The sequence below is a fragment of the Cottoperca gobio genome, chromosome 6 (assembly GCF_900634415.1).
Source record: "Cottoperca gobio chromosome 6, fCotGob3.1, whole genome shotgun sequence".
NCBI lineage: Eukaryota > Metazoa > Chordata > Actinopteri > Perciformes > Bovichtidae > Cottoperca > Cottoperca gobio.
Genome location: NC_041360.1, coordinates 17,774,323 through 17,791,079, shown reverse-complemented (window position 1 = coordinate 17,791,079; position 16,757 = coordinate 17,774,323). Strand labels below are relative to the sequence as shown.

The 16,757-nt window shown below is 39.1% G+C and overlaps 1 protein-coding gene across 9 annotated transcripts in view; it reads left to right on the top strand.

The window, feature by feature from the left end:
- myrf (myelin regulatory factor) overlaps window positions 1-16,757 on the top strand; it is a 29,037-nt gene that overhangs the window by 312 nt on the left and 11,968 nt on the right. For 5 of the 9 annotated variants that reach the window (XM_029434636.1, XM_029434633.1, XM_029434635.1 and 2 more), the window contains exons 2-5: window positions 502-598; window positions 14,887-14,977; window positions 15,133-15,486; window positions 16,018-16,079. In XM_029434636.1, coding sequence (XP_029290496.1) covers window positions 502-598; window positions 14,887-14,977; window positions 15,133-15,486; window positions 16,018-16,079 — 604 coding nt within the window. Of the gene's footprint in view, window positions 1-501; window positions 599-5,107; window positions 5,751-14,886; window positions 14,978-15,132; window positions 15,487-16,017; window positions 16,080-16,757 lie in introns of those variants that run through there. The other 4 variants (XM_029434642.1, XM_029434641.1, XM_029434640.1 and 1 more) reach the window with 2 other exon arrangements.

Here is a 16,757-nt window from a genome sequence, read left to right as displayed (position 1 = left end):
AACGCAATCCTCGGGGGGAGGAGCTCCACTGACACTTTACTAGGAGGTGGGCCGATCGCTGTTGAACGCTTTGGTTTGGATGCAAACTGGTGATGCAATTTAGACATGTTTTATAAGCCAGCACAACATAACTTTATTTTTTTGTATTTTTGTATTTCACAAGAATAAAAAAATACAGAAAAGAGAATACAAATTAAATACATTTTGTGTGACATCAATTTATTTTTGCCTTTTGTTTATTCTTTATTTTGTGAACCTCTGGTTTATCTTGGGACCCTTGGGGGATCCCGACCCCAAGGCTGGGAACCACTGCTGTAAAGCAGGAGTGCCCCAATAAGACCTTTGTATGAGATGCCCTGGGTGACATTACCAACATTTCTATAGCGATAAAAAAGCAGATTTAATGCTTTACCAATGCAGTTACAAATGCATAGGCCTAAATATATTTGAAGTGTTTCAGTTGTGGGATCATTTAATGTAAACAGGTTTCACTTTGTGCAGGAAAGCAGTGGCTGGTCTAAACTAGTTGGACTCAACAGGATGAATGAAAGAGGAGCAACAGTGTGGAACACTGCCCAGGTTTCAATGTCACTGGCTGGTAAGAATGACCACTCTTTGTCCAGCTGTAGTGAGCTGTCCCTGCACAGAAAATCATTAAGATAATGCAGTTGCCCTATTCTGGGTATAGAACTGTATGTAATCAACAACCTGAATGATTGCGTTAGAAGAAAGATGTAAAAGAACGAACACACTAAATATAAATGCTTGCACACACGCTGGCATGACCTACAGTCAGTGACATGTCCGTGTGCTCGACCTTCACTCGGCGCAAACGCAAACGCTGAGATGTGATTTGCTTTGAATCTGGTTACTTTGGAAACCTCGCCATTGGGTTTGAACATTAACTTTAGCTGTCAGTACTGAGTAATCACGTGTTTGAAGAATGTGGACTAGGAAATTACTAATAGTTACAATAATCGGTTGTAGTGAGGATCAGTGTTGGTCTGACATCAAATATATACAATTACAAATTCATGAAAGACTTAAGTAATAATTCTCAACATAGAATATGTTTTACTGTGCCATTTGAGTCGGTGTCAGGTACTCTAAAAGCACTTAATAAATCAATAGAAATATCAGAAGGTTATTTACATGTATAGTCGAATGTGACCACACTCGACTATACATGCAATGCAGTTGACCTAGTTCATGACTTATTAAACTCCTAAAAATTGATGACATGGTATAAGGAAATGTTCCTTTTTTTAGTACCAGTATCAACGTTGTCACTATTCAAATCTAAATCAAAACAATTCTGCCCTCTACTGGAGAAAATATTAACAATAAAGCCTATTAAATGTGGTTTGTTCAATACAAGTAATCAATAGTAACACAAATATAGATATATGTCTTCAACACATGTAAATATATACATATATTATCAAAGCACAGATCCAGTACTTAAAAAAAAAAATACAAATACAAATAACAGTCCAAACAAACAGTCTTTACCTTACAAATATTCAAACTGTCCTAAGGAGACAATTACTTTGATTTGTTGTTGTACAAAAGAAGCGCAGACAGGCTGTGAGTTCAACTATAACAGATGAAATGGTTTCTTTATTTACAGACACTGAAAGACACAAAGAAGAGCAAATACCAATGTGTTATTACAATACATTCAACTGTACCTGAACAAACTTAAAGCACAGGAAACACAAAAAGTGTGCGAAACAATGATGCAAAGACTGCAGGTTTAGTTTAGAGTTTTTCTCAAGTCTTCATCTTCATTCATTTATGAATGTATTTCGTCCATCAGCCACCAGAATAAACAATATCCATCTTTTCAGAATAAGGGATTGGGTTATTGTCCTTGGATCTATCTTTGGAGGAAAATATGAGGATGTGGCGATAGTGTACATGGTATAAAGTATCACTTGAATGAATGCTACCCATATCAATAATTCAAAAAGGCCCTAAAGAGAACCAGAGCGCATTTCATTCATGGACAAAAGCGTGAACAAAAGGAAAGCTTAGTGCAGTGAGGTATTTCAAAACATACGTATGAGATGCTAATTTACGAAGACATATCTTTTCAATCAAAATAGATCTTGGCCAGTCCCTTCATGTGGTAATGAAGTATGTTGTCTATGTATATTGTAATTTACAGAACCATTCACTCTTCTCTACAAACATCAAAACATTGGTGTAAAACAACAACAACCTGGGACTCTTTGTTCAGCTCTCACTTGTTCTAATCATCAAGTTGAAAGTGAACGGTAAATAGCAGACTGTTATTAGTTTCAGCAGTCCCTGAAAAGTAACACATGACAGCTGGGGGCAGAGTTATGGCGTTATCATTCCTCATCAGTCGGTCAGTGAGAGAGACATCTGTCTTTTACTTCTCAGGTGAATCCAATGAAAAGGATGTACTGGCTGATCCTACCAGAGGGAGACGGACAGACAATTAACAAAGTAAACCTTCTTTCTTTCATTTAATTAACACAGTGAACCAAAGTAGGAGTATTGATACCCATTCTGTTTAAAGTGGCTGTAAACAAAATTAGTGACTTTGTTAGTGGTTTGATATTAAGCTAGCAAGTTAGCCTTAAAGTGTGTCAATAGTAAACAAAGCAACACATCCCACTTACCTGGTGGGAGCGTTAGCGTTTAAATTTCTTTCCTCAGATTGTCCACTTCCAAACAAAAAGATGAACTCTACCTACTGATGATGAACTAAAACCCAAGAGCTCTGTCAAACAATGGGAGAAGCACGGTTAAAATACTCTTGTATAAGTGTACACGACTTGTCAAATGCAGTTTGAATGCTAAAAATCTGTTTAGCCACCGTGGAGATATCAATATCTGAAGTCCAAGATCACTCACTTGCCTGCAAATTTAAGAGTGTAAGTTTCAAGGAGTATAACATCAGAAGGCCTAGGCTATAAGCTATAGGTGTGTGGTTTCATATTTTCCTAAGAAAACATACATTGAATATTCAATTTAGGGAAAAATGCATTTCTGAGAAGATAAACCCATTTGAAAGGTCATATTACAAGCATATTGAGCTGAGGACCACAGAGCCTTTGGAATATAGATACGCTCTCGCATTTAGCTAGCAGCTAAAGAAGCAAAACGTTTTCTCAGGAGTTGATGAAAACCAGAGCAAAAAGAGATTAATATTTCTTTTGACAGGTAAATTACGTTTTTCTTTTCAGCTTGTTCAGCTGTGGCTAAAACAAATGAATCAATGCAGCTTTAAATAATGGACGACAAAAAGGCAGATCCCAGGCAATTAATTAATAACATTTAAAATAAATTAACAAAAAGGCAGATCCCAGGCAATTAATACATTAATACAGTAGGCTATACACTGTATAGGAAAATAATGTATTGGAGGCTAATAATCCCCCTCCGCAAAGTTATTTTTTTAATATAAGGACACATTTTGTCACTTAAGCTACATATTTTTTAAATGATGACTTCAGAATTATATGCACAAACTTATTTTTGCACATTGTTTGACTTAGCAACATTTACTCCCAGGAGACTCACTCAAACTTTACATGACAAACCTTGAACTACACCTAAACCCCTAACCTTAATCCTTAAACGTAATATTTAACCTGCTTTTTGTCCCAAACAGGAGCTGAGTCCCCTTAATGTGACTTTTCATATCATTTTCATATGAGGGTTCATATCCACACAGCATGCAACGTTAGTACAAGTGGGCTACACACTCACACGCATACAGTTAGAGACCTATATGAGATAAAGAAATATAGAATACCAAAATGAACTGCTTTAGCATAGCCAGCTGTTTCATTGTCCCCTGCAGCCTCTATCTGTTTCTCTTTCTTGCTTGTCCTCTGAAACAATCTGCATAGTGTAGCTGAAAGAACGGAGGCGTTGTTTGCGTTGAATGGAGGAAAAGCAGAGGGGTGGAGGGGTGGAGGGGCTGGAGAGGGAGATGCTCCAGCTGTGGGGGAACAAGACAACACAACAGCATCTCACATGTGGGCGAGGGGGGGTGGGCGTCAATGCTGTGGGGGCTGCACACAGTGGCATTGTTTTAAGGGGGGTGGGATGCAGCTGATAAGGTTGAGAGAAATGGATCATTCCCTCAAATCCTCCCCTTGGGAAGCCTTGACACAAAACACTCCTGTTACTGTATGGTTGTTTAAGCTGGAGGAATTTTAAAAGGCTTCACACAATTTCTTTAAACTATTTGAAACATACTGTAGATGAAATGTTTTTACGCTGCTAGATCAGGGTGAGAGAACATATACATGTTTAGCACCATTAATCAGGTAGTGTTAAAACTGAACTTTCAGCACATCAAGTGTGTTGGAAGGCTTCTCCATGCCGTCCTCACACATGACCTGAGCTGTTTGTATTAAGTCATAGTGTTTTCATAAAGTTAAAGCAAAGTCATGGTTTCTTTTATTTGTATAACCCCAAAATCAAAAATATATGCCAGAAGGCTATACAATCTGATTAATACTTATTTTCTTTAGAGCCTCTTTTAGAATATAGGAAAAAAGCTCAATATACAAAATGAGAAAATAGAAGAAAAAAAAGTGATCCCTCTTCCAGGGTGTAAAAACATGCAGTAGGTGTCATAAATAATACATTTAAGTACTAAAATTACAGCAAAGAGTGTGTTTAGATTTTTTACACCCCCACAAAGTTTATTTGAACCCAAATTTCACATTTAAAAAAACACCTTTGTCCCTGTTAAATATTTTAGGAAATATTTGTTATTTTCAAATATCACGCCATATGTGATATGATATATGATTATTAAAAACGTGATGAAAGTGATGTTTTCACATTTAATTTACTAACAAACAGGACAAAGAAAAGCTGCAAATTCTCATACCAGAGAAAGTGGAAAGTTCAGGTATTTGTGCTTGCTTGATCATCAAAATAGTTTATTTTATATTATTTGGTTGACCAATCAGACCAAAGCTCTTTATACGAGGTAATCAAGATTATTAAATTAATAAAATGTAAGATAGGGTAACAGTAAACCGACTGTGGAGTACAGACACAGACACACGCGTCCTTATATTAACAGTTTTTTTGTCCGGAGATATTTGCAGCAGCCTGGCGCACATCCCTCACCTGCCTCCGCGCCTCTCCTCCGACTCTGTGCTGCACACATCCTATCTGAGAGGGAGAGGCGAAGGAGGAAGAGAATCAACAGAAGGGACTTCTGAGTCAAGCTGAGGCAACTTGTACGCTAACTTTATTCCTATTTCGAAACACTTGTTTCCTGTCGATTGTTTCATTTCCCACAGACTAATGGTATTGTTTCGCCAAAGTGTATTATGAAGCTTGTAGGAGCTGAAATAAAGGTGCGCCTGAAGGCAACTTTTTTACCGTTGTTTTTACATGGATTTTTCTTGGCACCTTAATTTTAAAAAACACCTAAAACTATCATTTTAAAGTTATAGCCTGTAGCGCAGCGTCACTGGAGGCGTTTGGCTAAGGGACGTCAATTCAGTGCCAAGTTGCTGAACAGGGGAAAGAAGTTCTCCGCATGAAGCGTTGGATTTATGTGAACTCAAACAAGAAGTCGTCACTAAGAATATAATCTGGATACCGTGATGTGTATTTGAAAGTTTCCCCGATCCGAATTGATTTCGTTCGGACAAGGGGAGACATTAATGGATGGATTTTTTATGTGGGACCCGCTAGGATGGACGTGGTAGATGAAACAGAAGCGTTACAGAGATTTTTTGAAGGTAAGAATGTCTGATTATTATATCCCTATATATTTATCAATACAGTTCAGTGTTAAAACTCACTGTACAGATAATTGATAGTTAAACGAAAAGTGTGTGATTTGTGTTACTTTTACAACCACTTTGACTTCTAAATGGTTTGTTTTAGTGAAGGAAAAAAACTAAAAGTGTTTGAGTGTCAGCTCTTGTCCAATTTAGTTTCACCTGGTGTATGTACGTAGTTAAACGTTAGTGTCAAAGAGCCTGGTCTAAAAACACATGGCAGGTGTTTAACATCATCCTCATAATAATAATAATAATAATAATAATAATAATAATAATAATAATAATAATAATAATAATAATAATATAAATAATATTTACAAGTGATCTTATAGGACTTGTGGCTTTTAGGTGAGCGTTTCCCAAACATAATGTGCACTGCACTCTGTTTTTGACTTTCCTCTTGGCTGTTCATCTTAAAAACAGAAATGCACGAAGGCAGGAGGTTTAGCGGGTGCGGGGAGCAAAAGTGCTGATGATGGGTAACAGATCATGTTGAACGGGGAATCCTAAGAAAAAACGAGGTGGAGGAGGGATGGTTTGAGAGTTGGAAGGGTAGAGGAATTCAAGTCAAGATAAATGGTGTGTTTTGCAAGGGTGCTGTGGCACAATGTGTGTGTTAGAGACAGACATGAGCAATGGGGTTTCGTGATGTAGTGTTGCTCATCATGAGGCAAACATCCATTAAAAAGAACCAAAATCAGTCAATAATTTATAATTATCCGTGTAAAAGAAATCTTTATAAAGATACAGTATTATCTACTGTGACTTTAAATCATTGAGAGTTTAGTTTTTAAAACATATACACAAATAGTTTGTTGGTTTTTTCTCTATTACTTCCCTAATTTACATTCTCTTTGTTCTACATTTTAGTTGTGTGTTTTACTTTCAGACTTGAAGACTTGACTAAATTGCATTCAATAATACTTAATAATAAAACCATATTCTGTCCATCGTATTCCTGCTGTAAGTTTCACATTTCACAGGCAAGGAAATTACATTTTGTCACATTTGTTTGAAGAGTTTTTTGCTGCGCTTTGTGATTTACAGCTTGCCAACAGAATTCCCATCTTATTAATTAGGTTTTTTTTAATGTCAAATGTTCCAGAAGTCAAGTGCACATAAAACACATACTGTGCTTTATGTATAATAAGTTATCTGTAGAGAGACTTAACACTTGATTATAGTATACACAAAGTGTTGACTTAAATATACACAGCCATTCATGACTGTCAGAGGTTCCTTGCCACTCTGACAGGAATTTAGTGTGTTTACATTCTTGCTTTGGGAGGAAGACAGATGTTCTTACTTTGGCTTTATTTCAGCCACTTTTGCTTGGACTAAAATGTCAACTTGTCCATGAGAAGTATACAGTAGGTGCAGCCTTAGATGCTTATTTTCCTATTTAACTTGTTCTTTCTCTCGCTCTTGTGATATCAAACTACTACTTATATCTCTCTCAGATGGATTCAGGCCTTTTGGTAATCATTTTGGAATTGGTGACAAAAAGTAACATCAATAAGCCTCCAATTTGATATATTAGATCACCAGTGTCAGTGTTCATGTTACCCTTCATCTGAAAGAGACACCGCAGCACACACAGAGCACTATAATGGATTTCGGCACTGGTAAACTGTGTTTTAATAGGATTAGTGAAATATGTATACATTCACACTAATGCACAGTGTACATTCCTGGCATAGCCCTGGTAGCTGTTAAAACACAATGAGGTGAGACTGGTGTTTCTCCTCGAGTATTTGGCCTTCCCCAGGCGCTCGCCCTCTCTGACTCCATTAGAGTGACAGTGAGCAGACAGGGTGAGGAGGTGAGATAGTGCAGACTCAGGGTGGAGAGGGACTGGCCTGTTGAGAGAAACCCAGTTAAACCACCAACCTCCCCCAAAACTTGACCTTCTCCTCTCTGACTCACTTAGACAACAAGCAGTCGCTCACACACTCACAGAGCCATGTTTGCACATAAAAGGATCATGACATTTATTGCTGTTGTGTTGTGTTACTCCAAGTAATGCCCCGTGCACAGTCAACCAAACGCTTGATTAAGCGCTGACCCACACTGCCTGCGCTACATTTTCAGCAAGTCCCGAAGACAAAATGCATTGGAATTTAAACATTCATGTATAATCTATAATAGTTTTTGCTAGATTAGACTGCATATATACCGTATAAACTAGAATAAGCATCTGCAGCCACGGTAGCGGCTCTGTAAGGCTGTACTTTGGCATAGCAGAGCTTTGAGTTAAATACTAACATCATAAATAGGGCTGCAACTAACATTTACTTTTACTTTGCTAATCAATGTCTTGATTCATTGTTTGGTCTATAAAATATAAAAAAGAATAAACAATGCCTGTCACAATTTCCTTAAGCAACACCTTCAAATGTCTTGTTTTGTCCAACCAACAGTCCAGAACCCAAAGACATCTGGTTTACAACCACAGACAAAGATAACAGCACATCCTCACAACTGAGAAGCTGGAATCCATGTATTTTGATAGTTTTTCTAGAAAAAAATACGATTGTTAAAATAGTTGCAGATAACTTTCCTGTTAATCGACTAATTGATTGATTAATTAACTGTTTCAGCTGTAGTCCGAATGCTAACATGCACATAATGACAACAGAGCAATGCTACAATGATTACATTGTTCACCATTAAGTATGTTAGCATAATAACATTTGCGAATTTATCCATCCATCCATCCATCGTCTACCGCTTATCTGGGATCGGGTCGCGGGGGCAGCAGCTCCAGTAAGGAACCCCAATCTTCCCTTCTCCGGGCCACATCCTCCAGCTCCGACTGGGGGATCCCGAGGCGTTCCCAGGACAGTGAGGAGATATAATCTCTCCACCGAGTCCTGGGTCTTCCCCGGGGTCTCCTCCCAGCTGGACGTACCTGGAACACCTCCCTAGGGAGGCGCCCAGGTGGCATCCTTACTAGATGCCCGAACCACCTCAACTGGCTCCTTTCAACATTATGCAAATTTAGCATAAAAGAAAGTCCAGCTGAGGCTGAGGGAATGTCATTGATACCATTAACGCCATTCTGTCATAAACCAAAGTATTGACTAGATTATTGATGTCAGAGGATCACCAGAGCTGTTACAATTCGTCCTGAGGTGGGCATGATTATCTGTACCAAATTTCATGACAATCCATTCAGTAGTCTCCGAGACGTTTTACCTCATGATGGAGCTAAATAACATGTTTGTTCCAAATTTCATCGCAATCCATCTAAAAATTGTCAACATATTCCAGGTGGGAAAAAGGGGACCGAAGCACACTTATTGATTTGCAGCAAACGGACTAACGTTTCAACTCTACTATGTCTTCATCGGAGTAAAAATAGACAAAGGTAAACACATATAAAGTCGATCTAGAACATGTTTACAATTGTCATTGGATAATTGGTTGAAGAGGATTTCAACCTTATTGAATAATGGATCCAAGAACCCTGTTTGCACTATTTGTGAAGATATCTCAGTGTGGACTGACAGTGGTGAACATTGCCATCCACAGAGTCAGGCTGCTAATGTAGCTGCTAACCCTTCAACAACTTTAGTAGACAGAAACTGTTATAAAAACTTTGAGCCTATTAACCTCTTAACCATCTGAGTCTGAAGGGAATTAATCCCGTTCTTACTCCATATTGCCTTTAAAAGACAAACAACTCGTCATCACCCGTGTTACTATATCAAAATTGCTGTTAAGTCCCGCTGTACTCCCACAGTAGTTGGGAATCATGGATGGGAAAGCCGTCGTCCATCTTGGAAAACCTGTGTGAAGCAACGTTTGGACGCTTCCTCTGATTTATAGGTTGAGCAGTGAATTGCAGTCAGAGGAATGTATTGTTTTTGAGCAGCCAAGCTTACAGTGCTTATGAGTAGGTTTTATTTTTCACTGTTGTGCCTCACTCCCATCGGTGCTGACTGCCAACTGAGTAATCCTCAGCCGGTGCGTGTTGTTTGTGGTTGAACTGCACTTCAAGAGATTAATTCACTTTTTGTGTGTGTGTGTGTGTGTATGTGTGTAACCCTAACCCTAACCCTGATGACTGCTGGTGTTTTCTGTTAGAAGTTCAATAGTTAGAAGTTTATTCATCTACATGAGCCTACTCTCTTGACTGTCTCGATTCTGAATTCTGAGCATTATCAGTCTTCTTCTTCTTCTTCTTCTTCTTCTTCTTCTTCTTCTTCTTCTTCTTCTTCTTCTTCTTCTTCTTCTTCTTCTTCTTCTTCTTCTTCATGTTAATCTGCATCTTTTTGCCTCTTCTTCATTTAAACCCTCCTCTGCTTTGTTTTCATTCTCGATGTCTTCTTCATCTTCTTGTGCTGGCCCTCAAACTCAACCTCACATTCGCAGTGTTTCGGGGTTTTTTCCAGCCTTGTTCCGTATCCCAGTCCCAGCCTTGTCACTCCTGTAATCTCCTGAGCCAGGTCCACCGGTGCGACCAGTGCTTGTGTGCGACAAGGGCTGTGTGTGGTAGCCTGGTACAGCCCTTTCTCATGACTGGGGAATAATCCTCATTATAACACTCTCCGAGCCTTTCTCACACACACTCGCACACATATGCTTTTACACATAGGCATGCACGCAAAGATATACACACACACACACACACACACACACACACACACACACACACACACACACACAGACGTAGACACATACACACACATTTCTTAGCCTGATCTGCGACTCTCAGGTCTACAGAAGAAAGTCTTTCAGCCCGAGTAGGGAAACATGTGAAAAATTAGAGAGGAATTGTTCTTCTCATCTTCTCTTTCAGGTGCTTTCATCTCAAGGACATCAACATGCTTTGGCTACGCGCAGGTACTCTGCCGCTTTGTCCGCTCTGCTTCTCTTTAGATGTGATTTATTAGTCCCTACCTAATGAGGGGCTTTCTGTTCGTATTCACTTCTTGATTAATATCTGTGTCATAGAGATACTCTTCACTCCTTTACCAGTAACCCTGTCTTTTAAACGAATGGAGAAGGTCTATAACTCTCGGGCTACATGTCAGAGCTGTCTAACACTTTCTAGTGTAGATTTGTCACTTTTCCTTTCATTTACTATTTGTGTGTGTATGTGTGTTAAATTGTTCATTGTAGGCACAATTGCTGTATTCCTAGACTGTGCAGCATCGTATAGACTGAGAGAGTGTTTGCTTGTGTACATTGATTATATTGAAATGACTCAAATCTGTCTTTTGTGAAAATGATCTCCAAAAGTGCATTGAGATATAAGACACAGACTAATGGCATCTATTCATTTACTGTAGACATTTAGCCGTTAAATAATACATTGAATGAATCTACAAACATCTGTTTGAATGGTTGTTGCAAAGATGTTTTTTTATGATTGGTTCAGTACAAAATCCAATGTTAAATGAAGTGCATTCACTGTCTGTACAATATGTGTGTATATGTGTTGTGAGTGTGCAGCCAAGTTCATTTTGCTCTAACTATTTGATAATCAGATGGACTTTGTTCCTCCTCTGAAAGTTTTTAATTATTAACGCACACATGTGAGTGCATGCAAACCCCATTTTGAGCCAAAACATCTCCGTAAAATGTAGTTTGCTTTTAGCTTTCATGTTCCTTCAAATTAGTTTTCTTGCCTGTCCATTGTCTTAATAATAGTTTACACAAATCTACAGAAAAATAATACATTATAAACCATTAATATTTAAATGAAACGTGTAAAGAAAAAGAAAAGCTGTGCATTTGATTGACTGATATAAGTCAAATCATGTTTAATGGGCACTCACACACTTGGTCCTTTGTTTTTGTTCATTTTAGATTATTACTCTGCTGACAACCCAGGCATTGAAATGGTGGCATAACACACACACACGTACAAACAAACAAACACACACATGCACGCGTATGCTTACAGGCATACACACACACACACTCCTCTCTCAGCCCCTAATCTTTCAAAAGGCCTGTCTGTATCGAAGTTGGACTGACAATCATTTCACTGTTCCTTGTTGAACACAGCTGGACAGAGAAAAACATAGAGGGCGGGGGGGAATTTACACATCCAGTTCACAGCTATTTAAACTTAACAGATTCACTAATTTGGAGGTTACAGTAACTTAATTTATGTTTCTATTATTCTTTACCTGCACAAGAATAGCATTTAATGACAGTTTTCCCGTAACTTTCCTTTAAACATTACAGATGTGACATGTCACACTGTAAAGGCAAAAACTCTCTTGTATCTGTTCTCAGTGATCCTGTTCATCAGCTGCAAAGTTATGAGTTAAGTTATTTTCATGCCTTTGTGGGAGTGTTAGATTTTGGAATTTTTATACGTAATTTTATTCTTCCTAACACTTCAGTCCAGCACATCTTTAGCTCTTGTGGTTTTATCTGACATGCATCCACCCTATGAGCTTTACACCTGTTAACTTTTTAATGTTTGCCTCCTTACCTAACTGTGCTTTTTTCAGTTCAGTAGTTGTTAGTAATATAACTGTAAGTAGCAGCATGCCCCATACATTGGGGTACATGCAGGTTGATAAATGAGGCTACAAATTAGATGTCGATGTTGTGCTTCAGTGCAATTACAATATACTCTTATCTGTTTACGTGTTAACCGCTAAGTGTACATTCTACTGTTGTTCCACTGAAAAACTATTTAGATAACTATATAAAGGTGCAACATGGGCATCTGAAACATTTTCTCATGCCAGAATCTTTGAAACGTTAAGTCCAACTGATTAAAGCAACTATAATCGATATGTTTTGCTATGTATCAAATAACAATGTTTAAACAATGTGACAGTGTGAACGGGGTCACTCCTAGTGTTGAAATGTAGCACTTGAATCTGCAACTCCCTTCAACTGTCCAGAGCTTTGTAGCGAGTTTCAGCTCATTGTTTATCTGCTATTTAGCTAAAGAGCTGGATATTTCCATCGGGAGTTGGTGGAGACCAAAAACAAAGCTAAAAGAGAGAAAAAGAAACAGATGAGGCGGACAGAAACACATCACCAAATGAATGAGAATGTTGCTCCCTAACTGCTGGAAGTGCAAATACTGAAAGAAAGTGTTCATCAACAAGTTTGTCATATCATGACTCGTATGTCATGATATGACAAACTTGTCCTGATGCCCCCAAATTGGCCAAAAAACTGCAGAATTAAGTCATTTCAATTATTATTTTTAATGTCCGTCAATGATCAATGGCCGAATGTGTTTCCCTGTATAGCTCTGTCTTACTTTACCATACAACTGGGTCTTTGTAGAGTACTTGTTTTGCGATCGAGGTCTTGAACTTCTGCCACTCTTGACTTGAACTCTCGGTCTTCTCTTGGACTTTTGATTACAGTCTTGTTTCATATTGTCTTCTCAGTCTTGCTTGTAGGTTTTTCCCTCTATCATTCCATCCTTGGACATCAAACTTGTATTATGTCTTTCTTGCCCCCACTCTCCTCGACCTCCATCCATCTACCCTCCCCTCTCCCTATATCTCTCTATTTTTCGTTATCAGGCCTGCCAGCTTAAATTTACTGCCTATTTGGGTGGGGTGCACATCTGGATCTTATTTAAGGGGAACCATCCTGCTTTTCCACCCTTGCACTGGCACGTATTAAGAGACATTAACCATCTGTTTCTATCCACCAAAGAAAGCCAGTCCGTGTAAACATGCTAGTTGTCTCCAAAAACATGGTAACAGGAGGATATATAATGTAAAAGAATAAAATTTGGAGTGTTCTTTGTTTAATTGGTTGGAGACAAGTGATTTGGTTTGTGGGTTTAATGATTAAAGGTTGTAATACTGTTGATGTTTATGCTGTCAACTCTGCGCTTGGATGTGACAAAGCACAAAGATAGTGCGGCCCATTTAATCATTTGTGATGGAGAGGGTCAGGAGAGGAACTGTGAAAATAATACTAATAAATGACATTTCAGTTGAGCTTCTGATGAAAAGTGAAGCGTTAGTGGAAGACAAAAAAAAAAGAGGGAAAAGGAGATTTCTTTTCCAATGCTAACACAGAAATTCCTTGCATTCCCAACTGAGTAGCTGCTTAATCTATCAGAGAGAGAGAGAGAGAGAGAGAGAGAGAGAGAGAGAGAGAGAGAGAGAGAGAGAGAGAGAGAGAGAGAGACTGAGGTTGCCTTCCCACCCACTATATACCAGGTCCTTACCCTCTGCTTCACCCCCTCCGTCCTGACCCCCCTCTCCTCTCTCACACTCACTCCGTTTTTACGCATCTCCCGTCTGGGACAACTAGTAACTGCTTTTAAGAAAATGCATCACTTTCTCTCATGTTACCGTGGAGTTGAATGCTCCTGATGCAATATGGAAGGTCGCTTTATACAAAGTGATTTACTCTTTTCTAAATATATTAATAGCAAGTGCTTGTTCAGCATGTTGGTGTTTTAAAGATTAAGTGGGGTCATGTGTTTGGGATTGGTGAGGCTTTAGCTATCAAAGGGTGAAAATGACCCTGGGGTGAAGTAAGGGGATCATTAGGGAATTATGAAATTACTAATATATATGCTTTATTCTTGTGCAAAAAAATATTTTAAATCATGCCACACACGATGAGAAGAAGCAACCTTCTAGATGTTGTATTATATTGTTGTATAATTGTAGTGAACAAAGAAAATGGGGAAAACGAGATCTCACTTTGTAACTCGGCTAGTATAATATTATTATTTTTATTAATAATGATATATGTGATGGCAGCTGAGATACGAAATAGAAACTGGAGTGATTCCAGTCTGTATGTGTAAGCAATTAGAGGCACTGTTGACTAATGCTGAGTACTAACACATTTAGACTGTTGGTCACTCCTGTAACCTTAACCAAATCAGCACATGATCTTGATTAGTGTACATTTTTCTGATGTAACTGTAATCAGGAGTATGCAGAAAAAGCTATGAATGATAAACGAACTGAGTTAATAATGTGTTATTACAAAGCTTCTTACAGGGAATTGTTACAACATAAGCTTGTGTTGAAGCTTTTGTGACCGTGTGTGGAGTTGCTGAAAGATTCCCATTGCTAATTCCCAGATGCTCTCCATCTCCCCTGTGTTCCCGACCCTCCCTTCACCACAGGTCATGATATTATCAGCTCTCTGGAGCCAGCCAACATCGACACCAGTATCCTGGAAGAGTACATCAGCAAGGAGGACGATAGCACTGACATGTCAGTAGGGACTCCAAACCAACCCTTCAACGTCAAAACAACATACACCAACCGAATCAGATCATGTCGTTACAAAGGAATTTGTTTTTTCCTGTGAAGGCTAATCTCTTTTTTCTTCTTCTTCTTCTTTTTCTTCTTCTTCTTCTTTCTCCCAGCTGTTTCTCAGAGGTCCACAGCACCCCAGGACCAAATTACTCATCTCCCCAGGCAGGAGTATCCTCCTCTGGGGGTTTGGTGTGTGGTGTGAGCCCCCCTATTCCACTCCGCCAAGGAGCCCCTCCGGCTGGGCCTCCTAACTGTCAGAACGCCTATCCCCCAGGTCCATCCCTGGGCCTCCGACACAACTACCTCTGCCCGGGACAGCAGCAGCAGCAGCAGCAGCAGCAGCAGCAACAGCAGCAACAGCAACAGCAGCAGCAGCAGCAGCAGCAGCAGCAGCAGCAGCAGCAGCAGCAGCAGCAACAGCAGGCTCACGTCAAGCCTGAGCACAGGGGCCACTACGCTCCAGGGTGAGCAAAATACCACGTAGATGGAGGTACAAGAAGGAGTAAATATAGAATGAGCTGATGTTCAAAAAATGTTAAAGATGCTCCCGCAATTCACATTTTAAACAGGAAATCAGTCAGAAGTGGCATCCGATGACGCATCATATATATTTAAAAGCATGCAACAAAACCAGAAACATACACCCTAGTACAGGTCTATTATGCAATCAATACTTGATTAAGCTTCATTTGTACAAATAAAACCCTAGCTGGACAAGAGTGGGAGGGAGAGTGATAACAGAGAGAGAGAGAGAGAGAGAGAGTCAAATTACAGCCTGCAAGAAAGAATCCTGACGCACAATCTTGTGTAAAGAACGTCTACACACAGGAGAGTTTTTCCCTTTAATATGATGGCAGTTTAGAAAATAAGAAGAATATACGAGGGAGGGCTTCCCAACTCCAAGCATGGTAATTCTTTAAGGATTTTTATGATTTGAAAGTCAAATTTGGCTGTTTTTGTGAATGTAACATCTACTGCCTTCTGGGTTTTTTTAGGACACTACCTGAGTCCCCCCCAGACTCCAGCTCAGAGCCGTACTCTCCTCAGCAGGTGAATGGTAAGTAACACATCTTTTTCCTCTTCAGGCAAAAACATGTAGAAAAAAGTGACAATGGGCACAAACAAAAGAGAGCATATAACAAAGAGAAATAGTGCTTTAATCTGTAGCGTGCACTCAGACACAGAGTCAGAGGAAGCCACTGAAGTATTCAAGGTGTATGTGGGTCACAGTCAAATCAATATCAGTTACTCATCACTGTGTTGTAGTTGAACAGAGCATAAAGACAAAAAGAAGTTCATGTGCAAACCAAACAATATATTGAATGCAGCGTGTATCTGTCATTTATTAATCAACAGTTTACATAATGTGACTGGAAAATGCATTTGATCAACTAAATAAAATGGTCTGAACCCAGCATTATAAGCTTTCAGTGCAAGTGTTTTCACAAAGAATGAACCTGGATATGTTTGGCTTGTTTCAACATCCAAGTTGAACAACAACGGCACTCAAAGTCATTATGTACTTCTTGCCGCTCACACACCTGTGTTGGTCTTGCCCATTAGTAAAAAGGTGTGGAAGAGTGTTATCTGATGGGCATCCCTCCAGTTCTCCAGTTTGAAACAATGGAAAATACCTTAAGCTAAGGTTGGAGGGAAGTAAAATAAACCGCAGTCTGAAATGCAGAACGGACAAATCCGTCTTCAGGAGAAAAAGCTTCCTTCTGTATGTGATCAA